We start from the raw sequence: 27,721 nt of genomic DNA, 5'->3' as shown, positions 1-27,721 counted from the left end.
GTAACCTCACTAGTTGTTATTGTGTTTAAAAGATGAGATCAAATGCCTCTGGTCTTTTTCAAGTAACATTTGTCTTTTTTTCTCTTCTGGTTCTATCTAGAAAAGTGTTCTGCTGGTACTCAGGGGCTGTAAAGAGAGAGTGCAGGTCCACAGAAACTCTCTCCCTTAGTTTTCTACATAAATGAAAAAAGAATACTTAGATGTTTTACATTTAGCTCCCTTTATTGTGAAATATTTCTTCCCACCTGGCAAACACTCATTTGAATAAATACCCTTCTGCAGTGAGAATGTTTTTCTGTTGCCCAGTCATTTATATTGAACAAGTTTCATTTGAATGGATGTCACCACCTATAGAGAAAATTTGGCTAAGCAAAACCATCTTTATGGTTTCTTTGTGTGCTTTTCTTCTTTGTCACACATTTTTCCATGTTCTATATACAACTAAAAGGAACAGCAAGAAAAGGGATATACTAATCAAGGTCCCTCTCTCGTCACTTAGATTTGTACCTTGTCACTTTTCCTAAAAGTCGAAGAGGAAGCATTCCTTTAGTTGGCCGTGACTTAATCTCTGATAGGTTAGTGCTTCTCTTACATGTGTTCCAGGCTCCAGTGCCTGTCTGTGAACTGTTTCTTGTCTGTGATAAGTGTAGAATATGATATTAAGCATGTAGAGACCTGTTACAATTTGACATTACTTAATGTCTAGGTGCACTCTTTTGTATTTTACCAAAATATTGGCTCACAACATATTGGAGAAAGTTCTTCATCATAGACAGTTTGAGAAGTACTGAGCTAGATGACTTAATAAGGCTTTCACAGGGGATAGGGGATAGCTAAATAACTGTACTGTTGATCTAGCTTTAGTTGGTTAGGTGCTCAGCCATTGTAAAGCCCAAATGAATTTGTTTCCCTGACATCAAATCAAGGATTATCCTAAGTATTAGTAATAATCATGCTAATTAAGTGAATCAGCTATTCATGTGACTTGTTTGTGTTTTCTTGCTTGGATTTGAAACACTACCTGCTAAAGTATATAGTCTGACAATCTCACAGTAATTACACTTTCACTGGGAAGTTGTTGAATCATTTGAAAAACTTTAAGCTGGTTTTCCTCTAGTACTAGTAAATTATATTCACTGTAAAATGTAGTGGTCATTAATATGATCTGAATTTGGTCTAAGACAAAACCATGAGTAAGAAAGAGAGAAAAGAGAAGTTCCACAGAAAATACTCACTAACGGTGAACTTTTGCCATGTTAGATATGCTGTTTTGCTTTCAGATATTTCGATTGTTGCTTCCTGTAAAAATGCAGTTGGTAACTGATGATATTGTTGTAACTGAACCACAAGTTTTCATTAGCTCTGAAAATATAGTTTTCCAACTTAGCATTACAATCTGTTTTTACCTTAATAAAAAAATTACCCTGATATTTTTTGAGAAGCTGCTTTTTACAGAAAGCTCCAACTGTTACTGAAGCCAATGAAAAGTTCTGCTTAACCCATGTAAAATGAGAATTTAATAAAAATGAATTTATCATGAATGTTCTCCTTTGTGTTTATTAATACAGATAACAAGAGGTATCAGCAGACTTGAAGCATGAGTTCAGATGCCAGCGAAGGCGTGATCACTACGCCTCCTCCTCCAAGCATGCCTCACAAGGAGAGGTACTTCGACCGCATCAATGAAAATGACCCAGAATATATTAGGGAGAGGAACATGTCTCCTGATCTACGCCAAGACTTCAATATGATGGAGCAGAGGAAACGAGTCACACAGATCTTACAAAGTCCTGTGAGTTGAAATATTTTCAAGGTTCTAATTTTTTTTTTCTTTGGAAACTTTGATATGATAAAGTAGGAAGTGTCTTAAAAATGTACCCAGGGCACAAGACTGGTGGAGGAAGAGTGAACTTCACCCCAAGTCTTTCAGAGGCAATATGAACACCTAATTTGTATATTTGACTTGGAAATTTTAATAACAAATTAGTATTGTCTTTGGGAATATAAATTTTCTTTGTGTGATTTCTGGGTATAATGTTTCATTAAAGGAATATAAAAGATTCTTGTGATTTCAAGGACACCCAATTCAGACTAAATATCTGTGAAGAAAACAAAGATGTGACTGGAATGTTGGGAACTGTGAAATATATGCCATGCACATATTTTTCTTCTTTCTTTTGGTACTCAGAAGCATAGAAATATGTAAGGTTTTTTTTAGGCGGTCTGTTACATAAGGCTAATGTTACATTAGCCTAATGCAAGTACACATATGTGCATAAACACCAAACTAGATTAAAAGTGAACTATAACCTCAAGTCAGGTGAAAATTCTGTGTGCACGGTGATATTTAAACTTTGTAAATCATATTTAAGGGGTTTGTTAATTTTCTTACAAACTCAGAGTGAAATTTTCAAGTCACATATCAGCGAGGGAAAATGCAAAAACAGTTTGATTTAATATATAAAATGAATTCATAACTGTGTGCAGACCTCTCCTGTCGCACCCGCTCCTCCCCTCAGCAGTGTATTTCGTCAGTCTGCCTGTTCCGTTCCCCTCTCTGTCTCTGGTGAATCCTCTCACCCTCTCACTTATCTGGCCTGTACCCCTCTTCTTGCATAAATAAAATAAATAAATCTTTTTTTTTTTAAAGTGTTGAATAAAGGCATTAAAGACAAGTGTTGAATACAGGTAAAGAATTCATTAGGTAGAGAAACAGCGCAAACCAGCATTTGCCTTAGATGAAATACAGTGAGCAAGGATAGAAAAGTATAAGTTGTGACCAGAGAATGCTGAATGAACCTCATAGACTAAACCAGAGCACAAGGCAGTAGTGATGGATACAGCCAAAACATTAACCAACAGATATGGAGATCCCAAGTGCCAGACTGTTTTGTCCCAAATTAGATGTTGACCCATTTTCTCACCATTCCCAGTTTTAATCTATTTATATAAATTTCATTTGAATATAAATATATTTGTAAATGGTGCTTGTTTCTGATTTAGGCTTAAATCTTCATTTTTACCCACCACTTACTAGCTGTGTGACATGAGGAAACTCAATATGACCCTCAGTATCCTTGTTGGTAAAATGGACCTCATGCAGTTGTTGTGACAATTAAATGTGACAGAAAAGCATGAAGTGACAATTAAATGCAGTAGCGTGGCACACAGCGGCACCTCTTTTTGTGGGAGTTGTATAAGTAAAGTTACATACGCTATTGCTAATTTAAACCATGTTATACCTTTGTAGCAACACTTTGAAGATTATAATCATAATTCCTTAGGCCGTATTTTGATTTTGCAGATCTTAGAGAAGCTGTCTCCCCGACACACTGACTTATTTAGGCTCATATGTTCGTGTACTCAAGGCATCATGACCCCCACTGCCTCCTCTTCTCTGCTCTTCTGCATCTGAGAAAAAAGACATGATTTATGCTGTGGTTTTGTGTGTGTTGTGTTTGATCTTCTAACCTAACTCTTCTCTAGGAGAGACTCCAGGGAACTGTTGGCTTAATCTGACTTCAGAAGCCCAGTATGTGACCTTGCTGCCCTGCTTATAAGTTAGTTTCTCATTCTGCGTTCATGGGAGAATTCCTAGCTGTAATAGGACAAGTGCTTTGAGGATCCTTTGCTGCTATGTTGGTTTTTGTGTTGTGGTTTTGTTTTTTTTTTTTTTTTTTTTTTTTTTTTTTTTTTTTGTTTTATCTATCATTACAACCTAATGCTCTGATCTAGCCTAAGAGGCTTATTCAGTATTTCTGATCACAACATGCCTGCTGCCTTATTAGCTGTCTTCATGTTTGGTGATATAACCACACTCTGATAAAATTAGGAAAAGATTCTATGTCCAACTGAGAGTTACAGATTTGAATCGTTACTATATTTACTTATTAGCTATGCCAACTTTGAGTAAATCATCATCTATTTCAAGACTGTACTGTGAGATTCAGATGAATCAATGATAAAGGATTATTTTATTAACAGTAGATTTTAGTAGGAATGTAAGTACCAATTGTAAACATAAATAAAATTTTTATTCCTTTAGCATAAGTTTAATAAGCTTATTGATAAATTTTAAAACCAGTGGATCCAGTTTTTATACTCACTGGTTTATTCAGTAATTATCTGAACAATATTACAGAAACATTTGAAACACCAAAAAATTAGTTAATAAATGTTCATGACAAAACCATTAAGTTTTTGTAGTAGAAAATTCTTCTCTGTTGAAGTGAAAAGACTGGGAAATTTTATTTTGAAAATTGTTCTTTTCCTATACTGCATAGAAGCTATATGCTAACCTTAACAGGAGAAATTCATATTTTTTCTTAATTGATTTCAGAAGAGTTTATACATGCCTCTATGACATGGATCATCCCAAAGCTTTAAGATAGCACCCATCCAGTTGTGAAATATATGGAAGTGAGAAAGAATTTCCACTAATGAGAAAACATTTGTCTGAGTAGCTTGCCTCTGACATTTACTAGCTGTGTGACCTTGAAAAATTTTTCAACCTTTTTTATTTAAGCTTTCTCATCCCACCCTACAGAAATTTCTCATCAATTTCATAAATATTTGTGATTCTCTTGAGCAACTGCTTGGTTTTTAATCTGAACGCCATTGTAAATCAGCATACTGAGCAGATTATCTTGACTCATGCTGACTATTAATTTAGATAAATTGACTCATCTCTAGCAAATGCACAGTTTTTTATCATGTACTTTGTGTCTTAGCCTCATCCCTGACTCTCACCTCCTTATGCTTATTTTCTCTTTAGCTTGATTTTTCTTACCTGTATTTATTTTTTATCATTTTTTAAAAGATTGATTTATTTATGCATACAAGAGCTAGGGTGTAAGCCAGAGGTGCAGGAGGTGATAGGTTTGACCAGAGACAGAGTGGGGAACAGAACAGTCGGACTGACCAAAGTACACTGCTGAGGGGAGCAGCGGGCGAGACAGGAGAGGTCTGCTGCACCATATGGGTTATCTCCCTGGCCAGGGATCGAACTCAGGCTGCAGTGGCTGCTGATAGTTTCATAGTGCTGAAACTTAACCCCTTGTGCCACCAGGAAGCCCCTATTTTGAATGGTTTTAATCTATGGGATCCATATTAAAATTTTCCTGGAACAACATTAAAAGTAGTATATTCAGCAACAACATAAATAATGCCTACTTCTCAGAGATATTGTAAATAATAAGTGAGTCATACACATAGTAGACTCTTTTTTTTTTTTTAACGGAATCAAGATTATTGGTTATGGCTGCTTTAAACTGAGAAATGTTTAAATGGAGTTTGGTTTTGAAGGGAAGATAAAGTCTTAGAAGAGCAGTTTGGCCCATTGCCATGTGTCCAGAAGTTTTCTGTAGTTTATATAAAGATAAATGAGCATATCTGGAGGATTCTTTTCCTCTCAGCCTTAAACATGGTAAAATACTCATGTTACTCATCTGTATGAAGCCATCCATCCATCTTATATATAGCTCACAACCATTTTATCTTCACAAGGTCTTGGAAATGTATTGGAGTTTTCTGATAAACGTGTCTTTGTAGAAGATATAAGATTATTCTCTGGTTTAAGTCATATATTTAAATGAAGTAGAAGCGGTCAATGGGATTAGATGTTTAGAATTTTTTTTTTAAATTGTGCTAATGGTTTACATTTAACAAGCCTTGAAATTGTAAAAGAAAAACCATGGTTACTGGTATAAACTGCTCCTTGAACTCAGAATCTAAATATGGTCATAATTAGTATTTTTTAAATTACTCAAACATCAACCTGATATAGTAGCAGAAATTAAAGCATCTTCCTCTTAGCACTGACACTTTCCCTAAATTATCACTAGAACTTCAGTGCTTACACACTCCAAAAGTCTTTGTAAGTGGCTTCCATAGCCATTGTGTGCATTGTCTGCATACATGACAATATGCAGAACTCTAAAATCTGTTCAGTGTACCACTGTCAGTGCACCTCCCTACCTCATGGTGGTGATATTGAAAACTAATCTTGCTCAGTCCAACAGAAGATGTAGGTTCACGGTTGGCCCAGATGCCTGTACAGGCAACCATGGTGCATCGGGGAGGTTGAATCCCTCTTTTGTGTTAAACTTAGTTAGGTTGTCTCATGATGTACTTAGTACTCAGCTTTTTCAGTTCATGCACAGATGCCTATCAACTATTGTTCTAAAGGCAACATAAGCATTGAGTCAGGACTGGTCTACCACCTCCTAGCCTTAGAACTACATTTTCCCTTCCCACCATGGACTCCTATGTCATTATTTTTTTTTCAAAAAGAAGTTCTTTTTCTGAACACCTCTAATGCTTTAATTTCTGCTACTATATCAGGTTGATGTTTGAGTAATTTAAAAAATACTAATTATGACCATATTTAGATTCTGAGTTCAAGGAGCAGTTTATACCAGTTAACCATGGTTTTTCTTTTACAATTTCAAGGCTTGTTAAATGTAAACCATTAGCACAAATTAAAAAGAAAATTCTAAACATCTAATCCACTGACCACTTTAATCAATGCTACATCAAAACAGGAATCCCATCCCCAGTCCTACAAGGAAAGCTATTGTCAATGACTCAGAGGAGTTTCACGCTTTAAGGAAGTTTCCCTCTGTGATCTCCAAGACTCTTCCCAAAGAGATAGTGATTCCAAAGCAATTTCCTGTCTTCTCCCTCTTAGGTGAAATGGGAAAGAATTTAATTGAATGCCTGGCAGGGTATTCTACTACATATGTAACCAATCTCAAATGGAGGAACAAGGTTTAGATGATTTATATTGCAAGAACCTTCCTGTTTAAAATGACTGAAAATAGACATGTGTAAGAGAACAGATGATGAATATAATAAGTGTTGGAAAGACAAAGCCAGCTGTGTCAACTAACGTGAAGAATTGAGAGGTTTCCAAATGAGCCATCATACTAGCAACTCAAGACTGGCTGGAATAGAGATCTCTACATTTTCAGAATTTTGATTTATAAAAACACTGGTTCTGCCACTAACACCCACCCTCCCCCCGCAAAAAAAAAAAAAAAAAGATATGAGATAGCAGAACTCCAGAACAAGAACATACAGAACCCAAAGTTGAAGAAAATACATCTTTTCTTTAGTACAGTGTCACAGAAGTTCCCAAGGCTTCTTATCAGTTTGCTTTTACAGTTTATGGAGCTAAGAAATTACCATGGAAATCATAAAATGGAAGCCCTGAGTTAGCATGTTTTAGGGAAGGCTTTTGCTATAAGTTGCTCTGTAGTCAATGGTACCCCACTCTAATAAGGACTCTGCCCTTACCTGCATGATTAGGCTGCTAGGCAAGGAATAAGTTTCTTTTAGCATCAATGTGTACTGGTGTTCTAGTTGCATATTATTCACTGAGTTGCTTTATCTAAACTGTCTATAGTAGATGTTACAATATCTCACTTTCTTTGAGGTTAAGAATGCCTAGTGATTCTTTGCTACTTGGAAAGCAAGCTTCTTGCTACTGCTTCCAGTATTTCACTTTTATTATTTTGTATCTTATATTTGCTTTAAAATAGTATAGATAAAAGCTGGTCTGAAGAGGGATCCGGGAAAGATTGATCATATCGAAGCAAGGTATGTTTAGGTCATCCAGCTTCAAGTGAGATGTACGTGCTCAGTGGTGATTTTTGTGTGTTACAGGCCTTTCGGGAAGACCTGGAATGCCTTATTCAAGAACAGATGAAGAAAGGCCACAACCCAACTGGATTACTAGCATTACAACAGATTGCAGATTACATCATGGCCAATTCTTTTTCAGGCTTTACTTCATCTCCCCTCAGTACGTCAGTTTTGGAAAGTTAAAAAGACTGTAATTCTATCGGTTTTGAACACTGTATGTCTCTAACAGTATATTCTGCCCAGGTTCAACCCTTAAGTTTATAACATCTAATACTGGGAGTGACATAGTGTTAGAATCTCTTACTTTTTTCATAACTAGGCATTTACTAGACTTTGTGAGGATTACAAAATAGTTACAAGACAATGTATATTTGTATATACATACTAGATAAATGTATAATTAATTGAAGAGACATACCATGATGGACAAAAGGTTAAAGCTGCAAGATTATTGTAGAGGAAAACATTACAAAACAGTTCATAAAAGATTTCCTTTTATTAGTCATCATGCTATGAACTCAGAGTTGGAATTAATTTTTGGCTGGAGTGGACTGAGAAAACTTTATGGGAAAAGAGGCCTGAACTAACCAGGCTTTGTGGATGGAATAGTTAGAACCTGGTGTAAAGAGGGGTTCATACATTTCCTCATTCAACAGCTCTTTAGTGAGCACCAGTTTGGTGAGCTGAACAGCGTAAGGGTTCCAAGAATCACAAGGTGTTGAGTTCAAGTACTTTAACGAAGTACTTCGAGCCAGATATGGACAGAACGCTCTATAAAACCAGGGCAGGTGCACAGATTGAAAGAGGGGACATCAGCCACCTTCGCATCACAGTCAAGGAATTTGTGTTCCTCTTTTTTTCCTTTCTTTTCCTTCTCTTTTCTCCTTCCTTCTTTGTTAAAGATTTATAAGTAAGAGTTGAATGGATTCAAGTACCTTAAAAATAGAGGAGTGGCATAAAAAGAGATCTGATAGAACATGCAAGGTGAGAGTACGTTGGTGGAACTCTAAGTGGACCAGTATGTTGGCACATACAGACTGGTTAAAGAATCTTTGAAAGAGTCCTAGTGTGAATTATAAGTGCCTGAACTTAAAGTAGTGGTTATGGGTACAAGAAGAAAGAGATTCAGTGAGAAAAGAATAGCTATAGAAAAGTAGAGAAGACTTAGCAGGTTTGATGTGGGATGGAGTGGGAAGAACCAGTTCTGAAATCTCTGACTTTTCTACCTTGGGAGAAATAGTTCATCAGAAGAAACAGAAAAATTCAAAGGTTGGGCTAGTTTGGTTCAGTCTTTCTGTAATATTGAACAGTTAAGTGCCAGGCACTCTATTAGGGACAAGGGGATACAGTGATAAACAATACAGACAAGATACCTGTGCTTAAGACCAAAATATAGGATAAATAAAGATAAAGGTGAAATAATAGAAAGTGTCATGCAGAGAATTAATGTATTGTGATTTGACAGGAGTAACTAAGTTGACTATTTTAGATTGAGTGATTGAGAGAACCTCCCTTGAGGAGTCGACATCTCTTCTGAAATCTGAATAACAAGAAGGAGCAAGCCATACTGAAATGGAGAAAGAGCGTTGAAGGTAGAAGGAACAAGTACAAATGTCAGATGGGAATGAGTTTGGCAGCCTTTCCAAAGAGCAAAAATAGAGTTTCCGCTCTGGAGCATGGTTTTTGAAGAGACAAGTGAAACAAAGTGAAGTCAGAAACATAGGCAGAGGCTAAAATAAATAGGTCTTCATAGCCATGTCTGGATTTTAGTCTCACCTAGGAAAGCCATTTTAGGCAGGATAATGATTGAAAAAGATAGTGATGGTTTCTTTGTAAAGAATTACCTGGGAGATTTCATGACATTATAAACAAAATAGGACAGTCCTGAGTTGGGCATCTAGTTTGATTTGGGAAATTAAGGATGTTCCATTTCAGTATGCCAGAGATGCTAGGAGAGTTGCCAAGACATTGCAGCAGTTGGAAATGTTTAAGAGAGTAGCTTTGCAGGTGGACATAGAGAAATAGTACCCAAAGCTATGTATATTGGTTAAGTAATCATATAAGAGGGTATTGGTAGAAAAGAAAAGAGTCTAAAGAGATTACTCTAAAAGTTGAAAGAAGAAAACTATCTAGAGACAGAAATAAGGAGAGACTCCCATGAGTATCTGGATACCAGGGTAGGAAGGGTGTTCCAGGAGTGCTGCTGGAATGCACAAAGGCCTGATAGCAGGAAAGCTAGGTCTTAGTGTTCAGAGGTCAGGGAATGGAAATCAGCCAATTTGCCTGTAATATTTTTGCTGTAGTGTGAAAAGTGGAAGTTAAAGTTGGAAGGGTAGGGGAAGTAGGAGATAGGTTAACGGCTGGCTCTGAATTTTTATCAGAAATTCTACTGTTTTAGATGCCTTACACATTAACAGTATTTCTTTGAATAAGTTCACAATACTTCAGAATTAGATGATTTCACATTAGAGTTTGACTTGGAACCTCTCTTTAAAAGTTCTGATTGTCTAGACAGTTCTCACATGGCAACCACTGACGGGTGAGTCTTAGCTGCCCCTTCAAACCACGTGTGTGCTACTAGTAGCCTGCATGATGCACAGTCCCACTGTGTGCATTTACATGAGTTTCTGGGCCTCTATAGCCTTTTAAAGTTTGGGTTCCTGCAAAACTTTGAGCAGGAGGGTGGTGAGGTTACAGGAAGTATTTTAGGAAATTCAGTCTGATGGTGTGATGCAGAATGGCTATACAAAGAAAGGGACTACAGGCAAAGACAAGACTAATAAGGTTCATTGCAAGGGTTGCATGTGAGGTAGTAACCTCAAGTGTGAAAAATGAGGGACTTGTGAAGAAAAGCGTGATGGGACTTGTGATAAATTACACGTGGTGCCCCAGGAGTAGTTAAGAAGTACAAAGTACTTAGTGTTGAAGCCTGCAAGGATTGTAGTACCATTAATATTAGGGAGCAGGGAAAAGAGAGAAGGTAAGAAAAATCAGGGGAGAGGAAATAAAATCACTCCAGACCCTTTAAGTTTTCATGTTATGTGTGGCAGGCAGTTAGAAACAGAAAGCCAAATAATGGGCTGCAGGGCCTGGTCAGAGATGAAGGCGAAGGTGTCATCTGTGCAGAAGCAGCAGCTGGAGGCTTGGGAGTAGACAATGTTCTCATGGGGAAAAGCACAAAGAGAAAAGAGCCTAGAGGAGGGGACTGAGCTTTGGGAAGGAACCACATTTTGGGGGAGGGGACTGGGGGGCAGAGAAGTAAGAGAACTTGATGAAGGAGAAAGAAGCGCATGAAAAGGGAATGGGAACATTGGGGGAAAAAAAGAGAGAGAGGGAGGAGCAGGAGATCCAGGATAGTACCTCACTGGCCTGGAGAAGGATTCTAGGAAAGAAGTGGTGTAAATGTCAAGCTGTAAAGAGGTCAAGGAAAATGAAGACTGAGCAAAAGTTGATCTTCACAATTGGGTCATTAGAGACCAAGATAGTTTTTGTTTCTTAGTGAGGACAAGAGACTGTTGTTTAAGTGCTTTCTTTTCCACTTGAAATATTTTTTATTTGAATTAAGACAAAAAGAGATACTAGAAAAGTAGGTACCTGCCTGATGGTGTAGGGGTTAAGTCTCAGCTCGATCACCACTGTGGCCTGAATTCGACCCCCGGGGGGAGCTAAGCCACATATGGCGAAGCAGACCTCTCCTGTCTCACCTGCTGCTCCCCTTAGCAGTGTATTTCAGTAGATCCTCCTGTTCTCCCCACTCTTTTTCTGGTGAGTCCTCTCACCCCCTACACCTCTGGCCTACACCCAGAGTTCTTCTCTGCATAAATAAATAAATAAATCTTTTTTAAAAAATGTTAGAAAAGTAGCTTTCTGTGAGACTGTCTCATCAAAAAATTAGCAGATTACAGTATAACACTTCACCTTGGGGGTCATGTGACTATTTCCCCCAGTACTGTGAACCCTGACAGTCACTGCTGAACAAGTACTATATGAAACCGCTTTTACCAAGCAAAGAAGATAGCGGATACATGTTTGTACTCTCGGCATACTTTTCTGAAGGAAGATAAACTACTGAAATATAGTGTTGGGCTGGTAAGTCTCAAATCATGATTTACAAGACAGGGACCTTCCCAGACTCAGGCTGCTTTCTAGAAACTAGTGCCAGGTGAGGGCTTACTTGACCTTAACCTCTCTTTTCCTCTCGCAGGTCTTGGCATGGTCACACCTATCAATGACCTTCCCGGGGCAGATACATCCACATTTGTGAAGGGAGAAAAACTTACACGCTGTAAACTCGCCAGCCTGTACAGACTTGTGGACTTGTTTGGATGGGCACACCTGGCAAATGCATATATCTCAGTGAGTTCTTTGGCTTTCAGTTGTTTTTATAAAATCCAAACCAGGAAGCAACTGTGCTCTTCTCATCTTTCCTCTTAAATCCAGTTTTCAGACTTATTCCCTGAACCAGCATGTTGGCTCATAACCTAATCCTGATTTAAATCTTATCTCTAAGGGAGCAATTATCCCAACTTTCACTCTTTATCTGTGTTGTTCCTTTTATCCAGGAAGAAATCCCTCTGGCAGAATTTTCTCTCTCCATGTTAATTATATCTAAGCATCAGTGGCTTTTAAAAGCATTTGGGGCAGGAAAAAATTAAGGGAATCAGGGAAGTTTCCTCCCTGGTCTTTATTTTTTTAAATATATTTTTCCCTTTTGGGCCTCCCCTGGTGGCGCAGGTGGTTGAGCACAGCACTGTGAGGCTATCTGCAGCCTCTGCAGCACAGGTTTGATCCCAGCCAGCCGGTGAGATACTCACATGGCACGGCTGACCTCTCCTGTCTCGCCTGCTGCTGCTCCCCTCAGCTGTGTATTCCAGTCAGTCTGCCTGTTCTGTTCCCTGCTCTGTCTCTGGTGAATCCTCTCACCATCCCACATCTGGCCTGTGCCCCGGTTCTTGTATGCACGAATAAATAAATCTTTATATATATATATATATATATATATACATATTTCTCCTTCATTATCATCTTGTTTTCATGTTGCCACATTTGGAAGCAAGACAATGTTGGGAAGCAAAGAAGGATTAAAATACGCTGTGATGGAAACAGAACAGATGCTCAGCACGGTCTTCACACAACCTTTCTTCCTTCTCCTCTCCCTTCCTCAGTCTCCCCCTCCACCTCCACTTCAGTTCCTTCTTAGGGAGAGATTCTGTTCTCTTTCCTTTGCCCCCTTCCCTTTAATTTCCATGTTGTCAATCATAATTACAATACTTGTCACTTTTGGTTGAATAAAATTGTTTCTCATGAATGTAGCTGACCCTAAGTGACCTTAGAAACTCCATAGTAGCATTTTAGGTAAGTCCAATAAATGAAAAACTAATGTAAGAATTTTCTAGCAAATGCTTGAGGGCTGAGGGGAGAAAACCTCACAAGGAAAGGTTCATGTTACACACATTTAATTTTTGCTTTGTTGTTTCTTCCCCACACTCCCCACCTCTTAAAAGTATTCATTGTATGGGCCTCCCTGGTGGCGCAAGGGGTTAAGGCTCAACCTGTGAAGCTATCCACAGCCTCTGCAGCACGAGTTCGATCCCCGGCCAGGGAGCAACCCACATGGCACAGCAAACCTCTCCTGTCTCACCCACTGCTCCCCTCAGCAGTGTATTTCAGTCAATCTGCCTGTTCTGTTCCCCAATCTATCTCTGGTGAATCCTCTCACCCACCACACTCCTGACCTGTACCCCAGTTCTTATATGCATAAATAGATAAATCTTAAAAAAAAAAATCAAGTATTAATTGTAAATATATTCTGCAAAATATGAACACCTCATAGTAATTCCCTGTTGTTGTTGTTTTTTTCCTTTCTCCCAGGTAAGAATAAGTAAGGAGCAAGATCACATTATAATAATTCCTAGAGGCCTATCTTTTTCTGAAGCCACAGCCTCCAATTTGGTATAATTTTCATTCCTATGTTATTTTTTTCTGTTCCTTTGTGCTTTTCTGACAGGTTGTAGCTTTTAGCACAGGCTAGAACAAGAGAAGGTATGGATGGAAGAACATACTAGTGAACAGGAAAGAGTTTGAAAAGTTATGTTGATTTTTAAGAAAAACTTTAGGGTTCAAGAAAAACAGGATAATTGAAAAGACTAATAAATGAGTTGGTTTTATCAGTTAACGTGTCCATGTTTGGAAGAGATTCCTGAATGTTTTCCCACCTTGTATGTTCTGGAATATATTTTAGAACCGCCCCCCCCCCCCCCCGCCACACACACACACAGATAGCCTATGTATATTTTATAGATAATTAGACAAAGTTCACTTGATGCACGGCTAGGGCCTGACTTCTATTGTTTTGTTTTTCCATGATAGTACCCCTAGCCACTATCTTCACCTGTACAATAGGAGCTGAAATTTTTAAGCCAGCTTAGTAAAAGCCAAACTTGTCTAGACCTTCAATGAAGAGCTTCTAAGTCAGTGATCTTTTTCAAAACTACTTCTTGATAAATAAGTTTTGCGCAGTCTACCTGTTTTATAAACAAAGTTTTATGGGAACAAAGCCATACCCATTCTTTTACAATTGTTAATGGCTGCTTTTGTATTATGGAGGGTGGCAGAGTTTAGCAGTTGCAACAGAGGTTCCCAAAGTCTAAAATATTTACAATCTGGTTTTCAGCAAAAAAGTTTGTCACTTCTTGGTTTCCCTTGCAAGACACAGGCAAATGTTGATATATATCTACCAACTAAATATGTCTTTCTGGTTTTTCCAGGTGAAAGTCAATATAATAGGAGAAGTGGTTGATCAGGGAAGTACTAATTTGAAAATTGACCATACAGGATTCAGTCCACATGCTGCAATCTATTCGACTCGTCCTGATGTTAAGTGTGTGATACACCTCCATACACTTGCCACAGCAGCTGTAAGTCATGCCAGTACCCAAGCTAACAGTCACTCTGGGAAAGGTGTTATTTTCATGATGCCTTACATGATGCACTCTTTCAGCCCCAGCTACTCAAAAATCACCTTTTAAATAATAATATTCCGCATACTGAGAAAGCAAATGCTACTATTTTAGGACACAGCTAGAGAGAGAGAATTTGAATTTTTTAATTAATCAATTTAATAATTGAGTCATTAATTCTTTGGGGTAAAGAATTTTCATACTGTTTGGTACACATATAATATATACATACATACCCATGTAATACACATGAATCAAGTAGTATTTTAAGAAGTTCTTTATTTTCTGAAAGAAGCAAAGTACTTAAGTGGCAGGTGGGCTGTTACGAACACAGTGAATAGGGTTCTTCCTGAGCCAACTTAAGAATCAGATATCTATGAAAACATATTTAGTACCTAAATGTGTTGTCTTGGCATGGACCAAATTAAATAGGTGTCCTCCATGAAGTGTGGGATCCTTCCAATTTCTCAAGAGTCCCTGATCCTGGGAGATGTCGCCTATTATGACTATCAAGGGTTACTTGATGAACAGGAGGAGAGAATTCAATTGCAAAAAGTTCTTGGACCCAGTTGTAAGGTATGTAGTAGAGTTTCTTACCAAGGACATAATTCTGTTGCTTTTGCCTTTGATGAAAACATTGTAAGCTATGCCAGTTACTTAAAGTTTTGGGATTCTATTTTAGGTGCTGGTACTCAGAAATCATGGTGTGGTTGCACTTGGAGAAACAATTGAGGAGGCTTTTCATTATATTTTTAATGCGCAGATGGCCTGTGAGATTCAGGTGGGAAAAATTATCTGGCCCCCCCACACCCCACCCTCTTTTCTTGCTTTGTTATTTGCTTGGTTGAGTTTTGTGTTTACTTATTTCCAAAATACTATTTGGCCAGTGGCTTTTTGTTTTGATCTTTTTTAAAAGAAGTTCTGCTTTACTTGAGAATAAAGGATCAACTCAGTTAGCTCTTGAATTAAAAATATGAAGAAAGAAAATTAAAACTCACACATACCTAAGTCTCACAAACAGCATTTTCTCCATAATCCTACTTTTTAAAAAAGTATAATTGCACTGTTCTCTATTTTCATGCTCTAGTGTTATATATGGTGTTTATTGAGAAGCAAAGGCACCTGCCAGCAAAGATGTGGGTTTTTTTTCTCTTTTCAAGTAAAGCAAGCAGATTCTCTTTGAGTAGTTGGTAATAATCTTTATTTATTAGAAGAGCTACAAAAAAGAGGTCCCAACTTCAACTTATTTTAAGAGGCAACTTCTTTCTTTGCTTTCATGGCCATTTTCTCAAATGAGACTATAAAAAAGCCCAAATTAAATTAACAAGTTAACTTCTGCCTAAATATCCTTAAATTCATAGTATAATGCCTATATTCTTTTAAAATTATAACTTTCAGCAAAAGTATTTATCACATAGTCATGGGGAAAATGGCAAGAAAAGAACTTCAAAATTTGGCAAAACAATTAGTTTCTTGAAATATGTTCACAGGTATGACTCTGTTTTCTGTTGTGGAGAGTGAGAGTCCTGGAAGCTGTCTTTTTCAGGTAGATGGAAAAGACACCTCAACTGCCTACTTTCACAAACAATACTTTGTTTTGTTGTTGATAGCCTGAGTGATTAATTATGGATACTTGCTGAATTGCAATTGTGCCTTTTGAAAAGCAAAATACTCATTATAGTCTTTACAGTTGTGCTTCTATATTTTTCCATTGGCTACAGGTGCAGGCATTAGCAGGAGCAGGTGGAATCGACAATCTGCTTATACTGGATCTTCAGAAGTATAAAGCTTACACGCACACTGTGGCAGCATCTGGAGGAGGAGGCGTGAATATGGGTTCCCATCACAAATGGAAGGTTGGCGAGATTGAGTTTGAAGGGCTAATGAGGACTCTAGATAATTTGGTAGGTGAAAAGTTTAACAAACTTGAATGTCATGATGGTGCACGGGTGCATTGGCGAAGGAAATTCTATGGGGACTACACCTAAGGGGGACAATAGGAAAGCAAACATTGTTTAAAAATGAACAATGGGGCCTCCCCTGGTGGTTGAGCGCTGGGCTGGGAGGCTGCCTGTCAGCCTCTGCAGCACCGGTTTGTTGCCCGGCCCCCGGCAAGGGTCCCACCAAAAAAAAAAAAAAAAGAACAATGATGTAAAATATATATAAATTTTAAAAAAATGCTTCCATTTCCCTTTGTTTTTGGAACATGTTCCTTCCTCCTCCAGAAGCTGAGCTGGACCCTAGGAAGGTGTTCCAGTATAATTTTACCTATTTTAAAGAAGCAAACAGTGAAACATGCAAATGTCACCTTATCTAGAATTTTCCCTCTTCCACAAAGTGTCAGATGGCAGATAGCCTTTGGACTCAGGAGCAAAGACATAAATGAGCACTCCAACTTAGCCTCCAGAAAACCAGTTTATAGCTAGGGAAGTGTTTCTAGTCAGCAATTTTGAAATTACCTTTGTCAGGAACAGTTGTATGAATGCAAATCACATTGTCAGCTGGAGTTAGTTTTAACCAGATCTTGCAACTTGCTTCATTTTAACTGGTGTTATGTGAAGGTTATTGGGGGGGGGGGGGTGGAGGTAAGTTTTCCCCTTTGTTTTTCAACAAAGGGGTCATTTTGAATCATTTGTTTAAAAATTATAAATGCTGGGCCTCCCCGGTGGCGCAGCTGGTTGAGCGCCGCGCTGTGGAGCTGCCCGCAGCCTCTGCAGCGCGGGTTCGATCCCAGCTGGCGAGGGTCCCGCATGGCGTGCAGACCTCTCCTGCCGCCCGCTGCTCCCCTCAGCAGTGTCCTTCGGTCCTTCTGCCTGCTCTGCTCCCCGCTCTGGCTCTGGGGAATTCTCTCACCCTCCCGCGCTTCTGACTGTGCCCCGTGCTTGTGTAAATACATAAATAAATCTTTAAAACAAAGAAAAACCAAAAAAAAAAAAAAATTATAAATGCTGTGTTGATACAGAATTGATTTTTTCATATGTGTTTTTTCCTCCGTAGGGGTATAGAACAGGCTATGCTTATAGGCACCCCCTCATTCGAGAGAAGCCAAGGCACAAAAGTGATGTGGAAATCCCAGCAACTGTGACTGCTTTTTCGTTTGAAGATGATGCAGTGCCACTCTCTCCTCTCAAATACATGGCACAGAGACAGCAGCGAGAAAAAACAAGATGGCTGAACTCACCAAATACTTACATGAAAGTGAATGTGCCTGAGGAGTCTCGAAATGGGGAAACCAGTCCCAGGACCAAAATCACAGTATGCCACTGTTTCACTTGGCTTGCCTTTACTAAATATTTTGCCTAGTTATTCATGAATTAAGCTTTATGTCAAAAATATTGGAAATTTTGATGACTATTAGCCTTCTTTAAAGGTTGTAGTGCAGGGTAAATGAGAAGAATTATGTAAGGCTCTTCTGTCTATGTGCTTTTATCATACTGTAGATTATCACCAATTTATTCCCTTTATAAAATGCTGGTCATGGAGTTGGCCTTTTCTGTCCACCAAAATAAAGTCAGGGAAGCAAAATCTTAAGAGATTCCTTGAGTCACTTTCGGTTATTTCTTGGCCATCATCTGTTGATGACACTTAATTCACTAGACAGCTCTGAATGTGAGTTCATGTGAGATCAAGCTCTATGTGCTTCATTCCCAGCTTCATATTTAGAGATACCAAGAGGAGAAAGTTTAATTAGTGGTATAATTAAGTATTCACATTAACAGTACCAGCATTTTTTTTAGTAAATGCTGATTGTGAGCCTTTTTCTTCCAGCTTGTATGAGATATGTATTAACTGACCACTAAATACAGTGGTGAAATTCTTTAGAATATTGGCAGTCTATGCTTACCCCCTCCTTGAGTGAATAAACAGTTATTAAAAACCTATATATTTCTTAACACAAAGCTTCATTCTCGAAAATTTTTTGTTCTTTAGTGGATGAAAGCAGAGGACTCCTCTAAAGTTAGTAGTGGAACACCTATCAAAATTGAAGATCCAAATCAGTTTGTTCCTTTGAACACAAACCCAAATGAGGTATTAGAAAAGAGAAATAAGGTAAGATGTGATCTTCCATGGTGAGGGGAGACATTTTTGTGCTGTTTTATATTTAAATCACTAGTTATTAAATCTGACTACAGAAAACTTGGAAGTTAAATTCAATGTATTTTTAGCTTGTATTGTCTGCGCACTTCTGTGCTAGTCACAGGTGAGTAGGTTACAGGGGGAATACTAAGCATATCTCCACCTCTAAGAGCCCTTGTGTTAGTGAAAAACATAGTGCTCTAACACCTTTAGACAATGGGAAATCACATGTCAAGAAGAGTGGAAGAGATTAATGTATTGTTAAAATGGAAAAAGAGGACTTTATGGTGGTGGGAACTGGAGAGGCTCTTGCATGGTCAAACAGTACTAAGCGTCAGGAAGAGAGAAAGTACAGGACATCTGCATAGTTGCCCCAAAGAACTTGTAAAGAATTTGTTAAGAACATGTTGTTACTGTTTTTCAATTCAGATTCGAGAACAAAACCGATATGACTTGAAAACAGCAGGACCACAATCTCAGTTGCTTGCGGGAATTGTTGTGGATAAGCCTCCTTCTGTAAGTTCATGAAGCAATATGATCTTTATTTTTGATCTACTCCCTTAATTTCTTTACCTTTTTAAATATGACTGTTTTTTTAATGAAGTTAATAAAAACACAAGTTTAAAATAATCTGTAAGACTTAAAATATCACTTTCAAATCCCAATATCCTAAGCAAAGACTTTCTGTTCTTTAATTACTTCTAGTGTTTACCTTCATGTTTCTAAAGGGCATCTTTATTTTGCTTTCTCTTGGTTTATCAGTTTTAGATCTCAGTTGTATTTCATTGAATCTATGTTATCAACTATAAGAAAAAGTTTTTATATATCATCCTACATATCACTAAGAGAGTAACAGTTCTGGCAATTATAACAGTAGGAAGTCATTTAATTATAAGTTGAACCTGTATTTTTAGAGATGAGAAAATGTGAAGGTAGAATGCATCTTGGAACTAATGAAGATAGCAGTGACATCTTTTATGGAAGATGAGAATTTAACCTGTTTACACACGGTTTTTCATTCTCCCAGTAATGTTATATTGTTAGTGCCCAACTGAGGGGCACCCAGGGACACCCAAACTTGCACCCTCTAAAGCATCCGGCCATTCATACACACAGAGAGACTCTTGTTATGAAAGATCTTTAATAGAATTTCATGCATAGAAAGGAAAAAAGAAAGGAAGGATATTCTAATTAAAACACCCAAAGTGTTTTAATGCCCAATGAAATAGGGTTTGCCCCCATGCGGGCCCCTGAGGCCCAAAAGCTTGCTACAAGGTTAAGGCACCTTCTGGCGGGGAACCACAGGAAGGCGACAGAAGGAACCAGGCAAGTTTGAGACAAAAGGAGCAAAAATCAAAGTATAAGTCAAGATAACAGCTGACATTTATAGTCTCCCCACATGTCTCTCCTGCATGTGTCTCCTTCCCAGAAATACCAGGGTGCCGGGCGGGCTGCAGGAATAAGAACTCTCCCTTCTTATCTGAGCCCTACCTTCCATGCTATAAAGCTTCACCTGGATGCTCAGCTCCACCCACATTAAGTGGGGCAGGGACCATGGTAACTCCCCCTTACATGGAGGTGTCACTGCAACAATATCACAATTTTTTTATGTTAACACCTTGCGCCACCAGGGAGGCCCCAAATCCACTTTTATTTATTGGCTTTTCGGTAAATTTAAATCCTTGAGGGTACAGCCCCATGCAGATCTGTGTCCTATGGCCTTAGCAGGAATGTTGCTGCAGAATTTGGCATGAACCACGCGAATGTTTCCATGGGCACGAATTTCTTTTCCCCAGATGACTCTAGTTTTATTCAGTTTGTCACCAGGAGTCACTGTGTTGTTCTTTGCTTGGTATACTTTGTTTTTTCTAAGCACATCTCTTGCCTAGATAGAATTCTGTTTTATCACCTTCCATTCTAGGAAGAGCAGTGTGCTCTCCCTCTGGTTCCGGAGCCCTGCTTGTAGCCAGCAAAAATGACCTTGGACACAGCCTTCCAGACGTATTTTAGATGTCCTGCTCCCAGCAGGCCAAGTCATATGGTTGAGCCCACCTTAGTTATTTGCCCCTGATCCACTTTTATTCTTTGAGGGCTTTTCTTCATCCCTGCTGTTCTGAAATGCTATGATGGTGCCCTGCGTAGATCTCTTTGTAGTCTTTGTTCCTAGTGTTTAATAATCCTTTTCAATCTGCAAAGTCATATCCTTCAGTTTGGGTTTTGGGTTTTTTGGTTTTTGGGTTTTTTTTTGTTTGTTTTTGTTTTTGTTTTTTTGTATTTACTTTGTAGTTTTTTCCTCTTCAGTTTTTCTTTTTCTTTCAAGATATACTGTTAATTGGACCTCTTTGATGAAGCCTCTGATTATTTTCTTCCCTGCTTTCCATCGTTTTATCTTTTTAATCCTATTTTATGGGAGATTGTCTTGACTTTATTTCTAACCCTTCTGTTTCATTTTCCATTTTTATTTTAATTTTTAAAACTTATTCCCTGAATATTCCTTTTTTAAAAAATAACTTTTGGGCCCTTCTTTGATGAATCTAGTATTTTCCTCTTATTGCTTTAAGGGAATCAGTTTTAAATTTTCTTCAGCTGCCTTTATCTCTTCTGAGTTCCCTTTTTCTTGTTTATTCTGGTCTCTTACTCCATGTTGGAATTTTGCCTCAAGTGTCTGCTAACCATTGGTAGTCTGTTTAAGAATGAGACATTGAAAGCCAATCAGAGGCTCTGGGTGTGTGCAGAGTTCGGGAATTGGTGAGCTTCACTGTAGGGTGACTGGATTTATGCTGTGTTGTTTCTCTGAGGAATCCACAAATATTAATACCTGTAGTTCTTTTCTAGGACTGCTTGATTATCTAGAAGGTTCTTCAGTCTCCTCTTGGTCTCCTACCTATGTTCTGGGAACCCTCAACCATAATTTGTACCCTCTAATCAGTTGTTCTAAAGAATAGCCTCTGATCTGCAGATGGGAAAGAGATAAATACTTTTCTGTGGAATAGAAAAGGGCATCTAAGAATCTACCTGTTCTGCTTCATGCTTTTTTTTAATTAATTTATTTTCCTACATTGTTGTTAATTTTGAAACAGTATTTGATTTCTCTCCTCAGTGTAGTCCTTGTATTTCTCCCACCACCATAGCACCCGTGACCCATCTCCTTGTCCCTTGTGCTCTTCCCTCTCCTCTTTGACCCTCTTCCCTTCTCACTCCCCTGCTGTAGGCCTCAGCTCTGTGGGAGCTGGCAAATTTTGTCTTTTTCCTGACCCTTTGTTTGGCTTCTCTATATTCTGCATATAAGTGAAACCATGCAATATTTATCTTTCCTTTTGACTTACTTCTCTTAGCGTCATCCATTCCAGCTCCATCCATGTTGCACAAATGGCATGAGTTTATCTCCCTTGATCTGCTGAGTAGTATTCCACTGCGTATATACACCACATGTCCCTAACCCATTCATCTGTTTTGCAGCATTTAGGTTGTCTCCATATTGTGGCTATTTTAAATAGTGCTGCAATAAACATAGGGGTAGAGGTTTCCTTTTGAATTAGTGTTTTTGTGTCCTTTGAGTAGATCCCTGGGAGTGGAATCACTGGATCATATGGTAGATCTGTTTTTAGTGTTTTGAAGCTTCTCCACACAGCTTTCCATAGTGGCTCCACCAGTTTACCTTCCCACCAGCGATGTAAGAATGTTCCCTTTTCACCACATCCTCACCAGCATTTGTTGTTTTTCTTTTTTTAATATGGGCCGTTCTCACAGGTATGAAGTGGTATCTCATTGTGGTTTTGGTTTGCTTACCCCTGATAATAAGAGATATTGAACAGTTTTTCATATGCCAGTTGGCCATTTGCATTTCTTCTTTGGAGAAATAGCTTTTTACTTCTGCCCATTTTTTTTTTTTATTGGCTTGTTTGCTTTGTTTTTATTGATTTGTGTAATCTCTTTGTAGATCTTTGATACCATTGCTTTATCAGATGTATGGTATGCATATATTTTCTCCCATTCAGTGTGGTTTCTCTTCATTTGGTTGCTGTCTCTTTGGATGTACAGAAGCTTTTCAGTTTGATATAGTCACAACGTTCATACTCTCCTTTGTTTTCCTGCCTTCACAGAGATGAGTCCTCAAAGATGTTTCTGAAGTTTATGTCATGGAGTGCTTTGCCTATGTTTCCTTCTATATATTTTATGGTTCCAGGTCTTACATTCAAGTCTTTTATCCATTTTGAGTTGATTTTTGTGCATGGTGTGAGATAGTAGTCTAGTTTCATTCTTTCACATGTGGCATTCCAGTTTTCCCAGCACCATTTATTGAAGAGGCTTTCCTTGTTCCAGTGTATATTCTTTGCTCCTTTGTCATTTCTGGGCTTTCAGTTCGATTCCACTGGCCTATGTGTCTGTTTTGTTCCAGTACTATCTGTATTTATTATTATGGCTTTGTAGTATAGTTTAAGTCTGAGGGTGTAATACCTCCATTCTTCCTCATTTTAGTCAGGAGAGCTTTGGCTGTTTGGGGTTTACACTTTGCATTTGTTTCTCATTCCAGCTTATGTTAAATACCACCTTTTGGTATCTGATACCTCTGGTTTCTGAGCCCTACCAGACCTCTATAGGGAAAATGCGGATGCTTCTCATTTGTAACATTCTTTGCAGAGCTAAGGCATCAACTTGCTAAACTTTGCTATCCCATCTCTTCACCTTCTTCCTGTCTTCCAAAAATGTGTATTATCATTTCTCATTCTCTGCTGTCTCCTCTCCCATTCATTTGTCCTTCAATTTTTAATACCATTTTTATTGTTGATCCTTTACTATCATTTTTGGGGGGTTGTGGGAGGGATTTTTTAAATGCATGGTTTCAATCTGCCAAATTTAGGTTACAATCTCACCAATTCCATTCCTATGATAAATACTTACAAGTTTATTTTCATAGCCTATTAAAGAAGTTCTTGTGGTAAGGTTTCATTTTTCTAAGCCTTTTTTACAAAAGCTTTTTGAAATGGAGAAATTCTTGGTTTTAAAAATAGTTATGTGAAGATTATTAGAATTTAGCTTATTAATTTTATCTTTTTAAGTTATTAATATTGAACTACATAGACTTATTGAGAGAATATCACTGTCAATTTTTATACAATGAATCTGTTGTATTTTATTTATTTTTTTAAAGATTTATTTATTTATGCATACAAGAGCTGGGGTACAGGCCAGAGATGCAGGAGATGAGAGGATTCACCAGAGACAGAGCAGGGAACAGAGCAGGCAAACTTACGAAATACACTGCTGAAGGGAGCAGCGGGCGAGTCAGGAGAGGTCTGCTGCCCCTTGTGGGTTGCTCCCTGGCTGACTGGAAATCGAACTCATGCTGCAGAGGCTGCGAATTGCTTCACAGTGCGGTGCTTAACCCCTTAAAACACCAGGGAGGCCCCGAATCTGTTGTATTTTAAACAGAGCATGTGTGTTACTTTATCATTTCTTGTTATGGTTGTTGTGGAGTGTCACTAACGTCATATATACATTTATATATGTGTGTGGATGTATATATTTGCATGTGTGTGTAGACAGAGGTAAAACTCTTGGTAATGAGTCTGGGTTTTTCTTTGCAAGACCATGCAATTTGAAGACGACGATCATGCCCCTCCAGCTCCCCCCAATCCTTTCAGTCATCTCACAGAAGGAGAGCTTGAAGAGTATAAGAGGATGATCGAACGTAAACAGCAAGGCCTGGAAGGTTAGTTAATTTTTAGATAATTAGGATAATTTTTTAGTAAGCCTAGGATAGTCACGCTGCCAACAGCAGAGCACCTTGGATAATGGAAGGCAGTCAGTGTTGTTATTTTTTTAAATTTTCCTATTAAAGTTGATTGTTCTATGTCATCTCTCTCAGTGCTTCACTGATTATAGATGGAGCTCAAAGGCAAAGAGCTACCACAGACCATGTATCTTAACATGTAGAGAAAACTGTTTTCCTCAGAAAGCAATCTGATTACTAGGAAAAAATTGCCTATAGTAAAGTGAAATCCCCTGATGAAGAAAGAATTGCTAGCTGAATTAAATGTTGACACAGGAATAAAAACAGTTCATAGTATGTGGCTTTTTAAAAGCTTTTTACTTTGAAATAACTATAGATTCACAAGTGTATGGCTTTAATGCTTTGTAAAATTTCTTGGATATTTCATGCTGCCAATACTCTGATTTCAAAATCAAAATATAAAACAAACTGCTAGAATTTTGAAGTGACTTTCAAGTATGTGAGCACTCTTATACGGTTGCCTTTTTTTTTCTGATTTCAGAACCCTAAATTAGTATTTTATTTAAGAATCACTAATAAACATGCCCCAGTTAAGTGAATGCTAGCTCCATTTTTCTCAAGAACAAGAAATTCTTCATAGCAGGGTTTCTCTGTGTTGGGTCTTTGGATAAATTTCAGACAGTCCGTAAGACATCTGAAAAATATATGGTTAATTTTATATTCTACATAGAGTGCACAGGGGGTATTCAGGGTATTTAGGGTGATAGGCAAGAAGTCTGTGACCCCAAAAGAGCATAATAGCATTTGCTTTAGAGCATTCACAACATACAGTTGAAATTTTTAACCAAAGCAAAATAGAACCCATGGTTAAAGAATTTTTGTCCTTGTTTAGATATCATGTAGGAAGAACTAATGATACCTGGATTATCCAGGGAATAGTTTTTATCTGTGTGTTGTGCCGATATCACAAAAGGAAGATATCCTGACTTGTTAATGTAGTGACACTCAGTGTTCCAAATAGTATTATTGAATTTGTTTATTCTAACATAAGGTTGGAAACTCTGTTTTGTATTTTGTAAAATATCCGTCTTTAATCTCTTATTTTTTTAAAGCCTAAAGATGTCAGGTAACAAATACTGCATTCTAGAGCCACTACCTTTTATATATGCACACATATATATAAAACTTTATAGTTTCTTCCACATTCATTAAGGCATTCTTTTAGCTCGCTAATATTGTTCTGACAGGAATTACTAATTGGGTATTGTTTTAAAAAATTCAGTGAGCATCCTGCCTCACTAATGCATATCATTGGTGAGGCCTTATAATTTTCTCATCTGGCTGCTCAATTTATTTTGGCTTTCTAACGCTCAGGCAAAAGCTAAATGTATATGTATTGTTTCCCTGGGCTGCCAGTAGCTGTGCTTCCGCAGTCAGACTATGGTCAAGTTACTATTAGTAGTCAGTAATTTTAACGCATTAACCTCCTTTAATGAATAATCACCGACTTATGGAATAACTGAGCATGCTCAGCTCATTGCTGAGGAGTCTGTCCTCTCTGTATATACAGGCATTTGATAAATGCACTAACATTTCCTGAAATCTTATGCTTCTTTGTTTTGCATGGCTTTTAACTAAACTCTTATCCAACAGATGCTGAGCAGGAATTATTCTCAGATGACGCTTCATCTGTTTCACAAATTCAGTCTCAAACTCAGTCACCGCAAAATATCCCTGAAAAATTAGAAGGTATTCAACGTAATTTCCCATTGCGTTCACTGAGTTAGTCTTCAGACTTGTCATTTGTTTTCTTGTAAGGAAATTGAACCCCTTCTTATAAGTTTTCCATGGATCTTACTTAAAGCTCCTAATAATTTTATACTTTTTTACTGTTTATATTGACCACTACTTTAATCTAGATTTTAGCAACCCAGAGTTCCTAAGAATTTGTGAAATTAAAATTGTGATGTTTTCAAATTAGAAGCATGAAAGCTTTATCAAACTTGACTGCCAAATGACCCTCAAATTAAAGAGAAATATATGTTGTCGTCCTCATTTGTACTGACTTGATTTACAGTAAACTGTCAGGTCATCAAATGGGACTTATCTAGCCTTTACTCTCTGATCTAATAACTTTGCTTCATTCCCTTTATATTGTTTAAGAAAATTAGCATCATGCTAATAGGTCCATAGCTTATTAAAATTATGATTTATCTTTATTGGAATTAAAGCAATGCTTTACTATGTTACAAAAAACATTTTGGCTTTGTAAAATAAAGCAAAGATGTTACTTCTATAAAATAACGACAAAAACAACCCTCCCCTTTTTGTAGACAACCATGAGCTATTTTCCAAGAGCTTCATCTCCATGGACGTGCCTGTCATGGTAGTGAATGGCAAGGATGACATGCATGAGGTTGAAGATGACCTTGCCAAACGAGTGAGTAGGTTAACTACAAGCACGACCATAGAAAACATCGAGATTACCATTAAGTCTCCAGAGAAAATTGAAGAAGTCCTGTCACCTGAAGGCTCACCTTCAAAATCACCATCCAAGAAAAAGAAGAAGTTCCGCACGCCTTCTTTTCTGAAAAAGAACAAAAAAAAGGAGAAAGTTGAAGCCTAATTAAATCTTTTTATAATTATTACTCTTACAATGTGACGTTGCACATTTAAATACCACATTTAATTTGATTATTAATATGCAGTGGTAGATCAGATTGGGGGTATGTAGCAAACTGGACTTTAAGAACTGGAAAGAGGTTTTACTAAAAGAAAAACATTATGAAAAAAACTTTCAAATTCATCTCTCATTTTATATGTCCAAAATGGCTTTGAATTTTTAAACAATTGCTAGTTTTAATTAGCTCTGCCCTCATGAAGTATACTTATACTTCACCACAGATATCTGTCTGATTACTTCAGGCCTTTCCGTAGTATCTGTCAGAAAGAAATTACCAGTGAAAAGTGAGAGAATTTTTATTTCTCAGTACCTGCTTCACTTGGTAATCAGATTATAATTTTTTACCATGATTATTGACTGTACCTTTTGGGTTCCCATTGTTTCAATGGGCATTAACAGAATGCTTTAAAAGCTTCTAAGAATCTATAGCATTAGTATACACTGGCACATAACTTTTTTAAAAATTTTAAGAAAAAATTCATTAGGAATTTTGTTTCATAGTATAAAATTTCCTCACCTGAAGTAATAACTTTGTTTGCCAAAAAAAAAAAAAAGGTCATTTTAGTAAGCTATAATTTTTGAAAACTTCCTTTTTTATTATTTTAGAAAGCCCCTTATTTTTCA

At 37.7% G+C, this 27,721-nt stretch overlaps 1 protein-coding gene across 2 annotated transcripts; it reads left to right on the top strand.

Annotated features, from left to right (window-relative positions):
- Positions 1-1,597: 1,597 nt before the first annotated feature.
- On the top strand, positions 1,598-27,040 carry ADD3 (adducin 3; the record flags this gene model as incomplete). Of its 2 annotated transcripts, XM_084245331.1 has the most annotated exons (14): positions 1,598-1,792; positions 7,666-7,804; positions 11,849-12,000; positions 13,516-13,596; positions 14,412-14,561; positions 15,036-15,179; positions 15,286-15,384; positions 16,325-16,507; positions 17,601-17,858; positions 18,534-18,653; positions 19,110-19,196; positions 24,270-24,393; positions 26,068-26,163; positions 26,748-27,040. In XM_084245331.1, 14 exons carry the CDS (start codon positions 1,598-1,600, stop codon positions 27,038-27,040), a joined length of 2,121 nt encoding a protein of 706 aa, XP_084101457.1. The 2 variants fall into 2 exon arrangements, with proteins under 2 accessions (XP_084101457.1, XP_084101458.1); XM_084245332.1 differs by lacking the exon at positions 26,068-26,163.
- Positions 27,041-27,721: the final 681 nt, after the last annotated feature.

The sequence above is a fragment of the Talpa europaea genome (genome assembly GCF_964194135.1).
Source record: "Talpa europaea genome assembly, chromosome: 10".
NCBI classification, from domain to species: domain Eukaryota; kingdom Metazoa; phylum Chordata; class Mammalia; order Eulipotyphla; family Talpidae; genus Talpa; species Talpa europaea.
The sequence above is the reverse complement of the archived record's forward strand: the minus strand, read 5'-3'. Positions and strand labels throughout refer to the sequence as shown.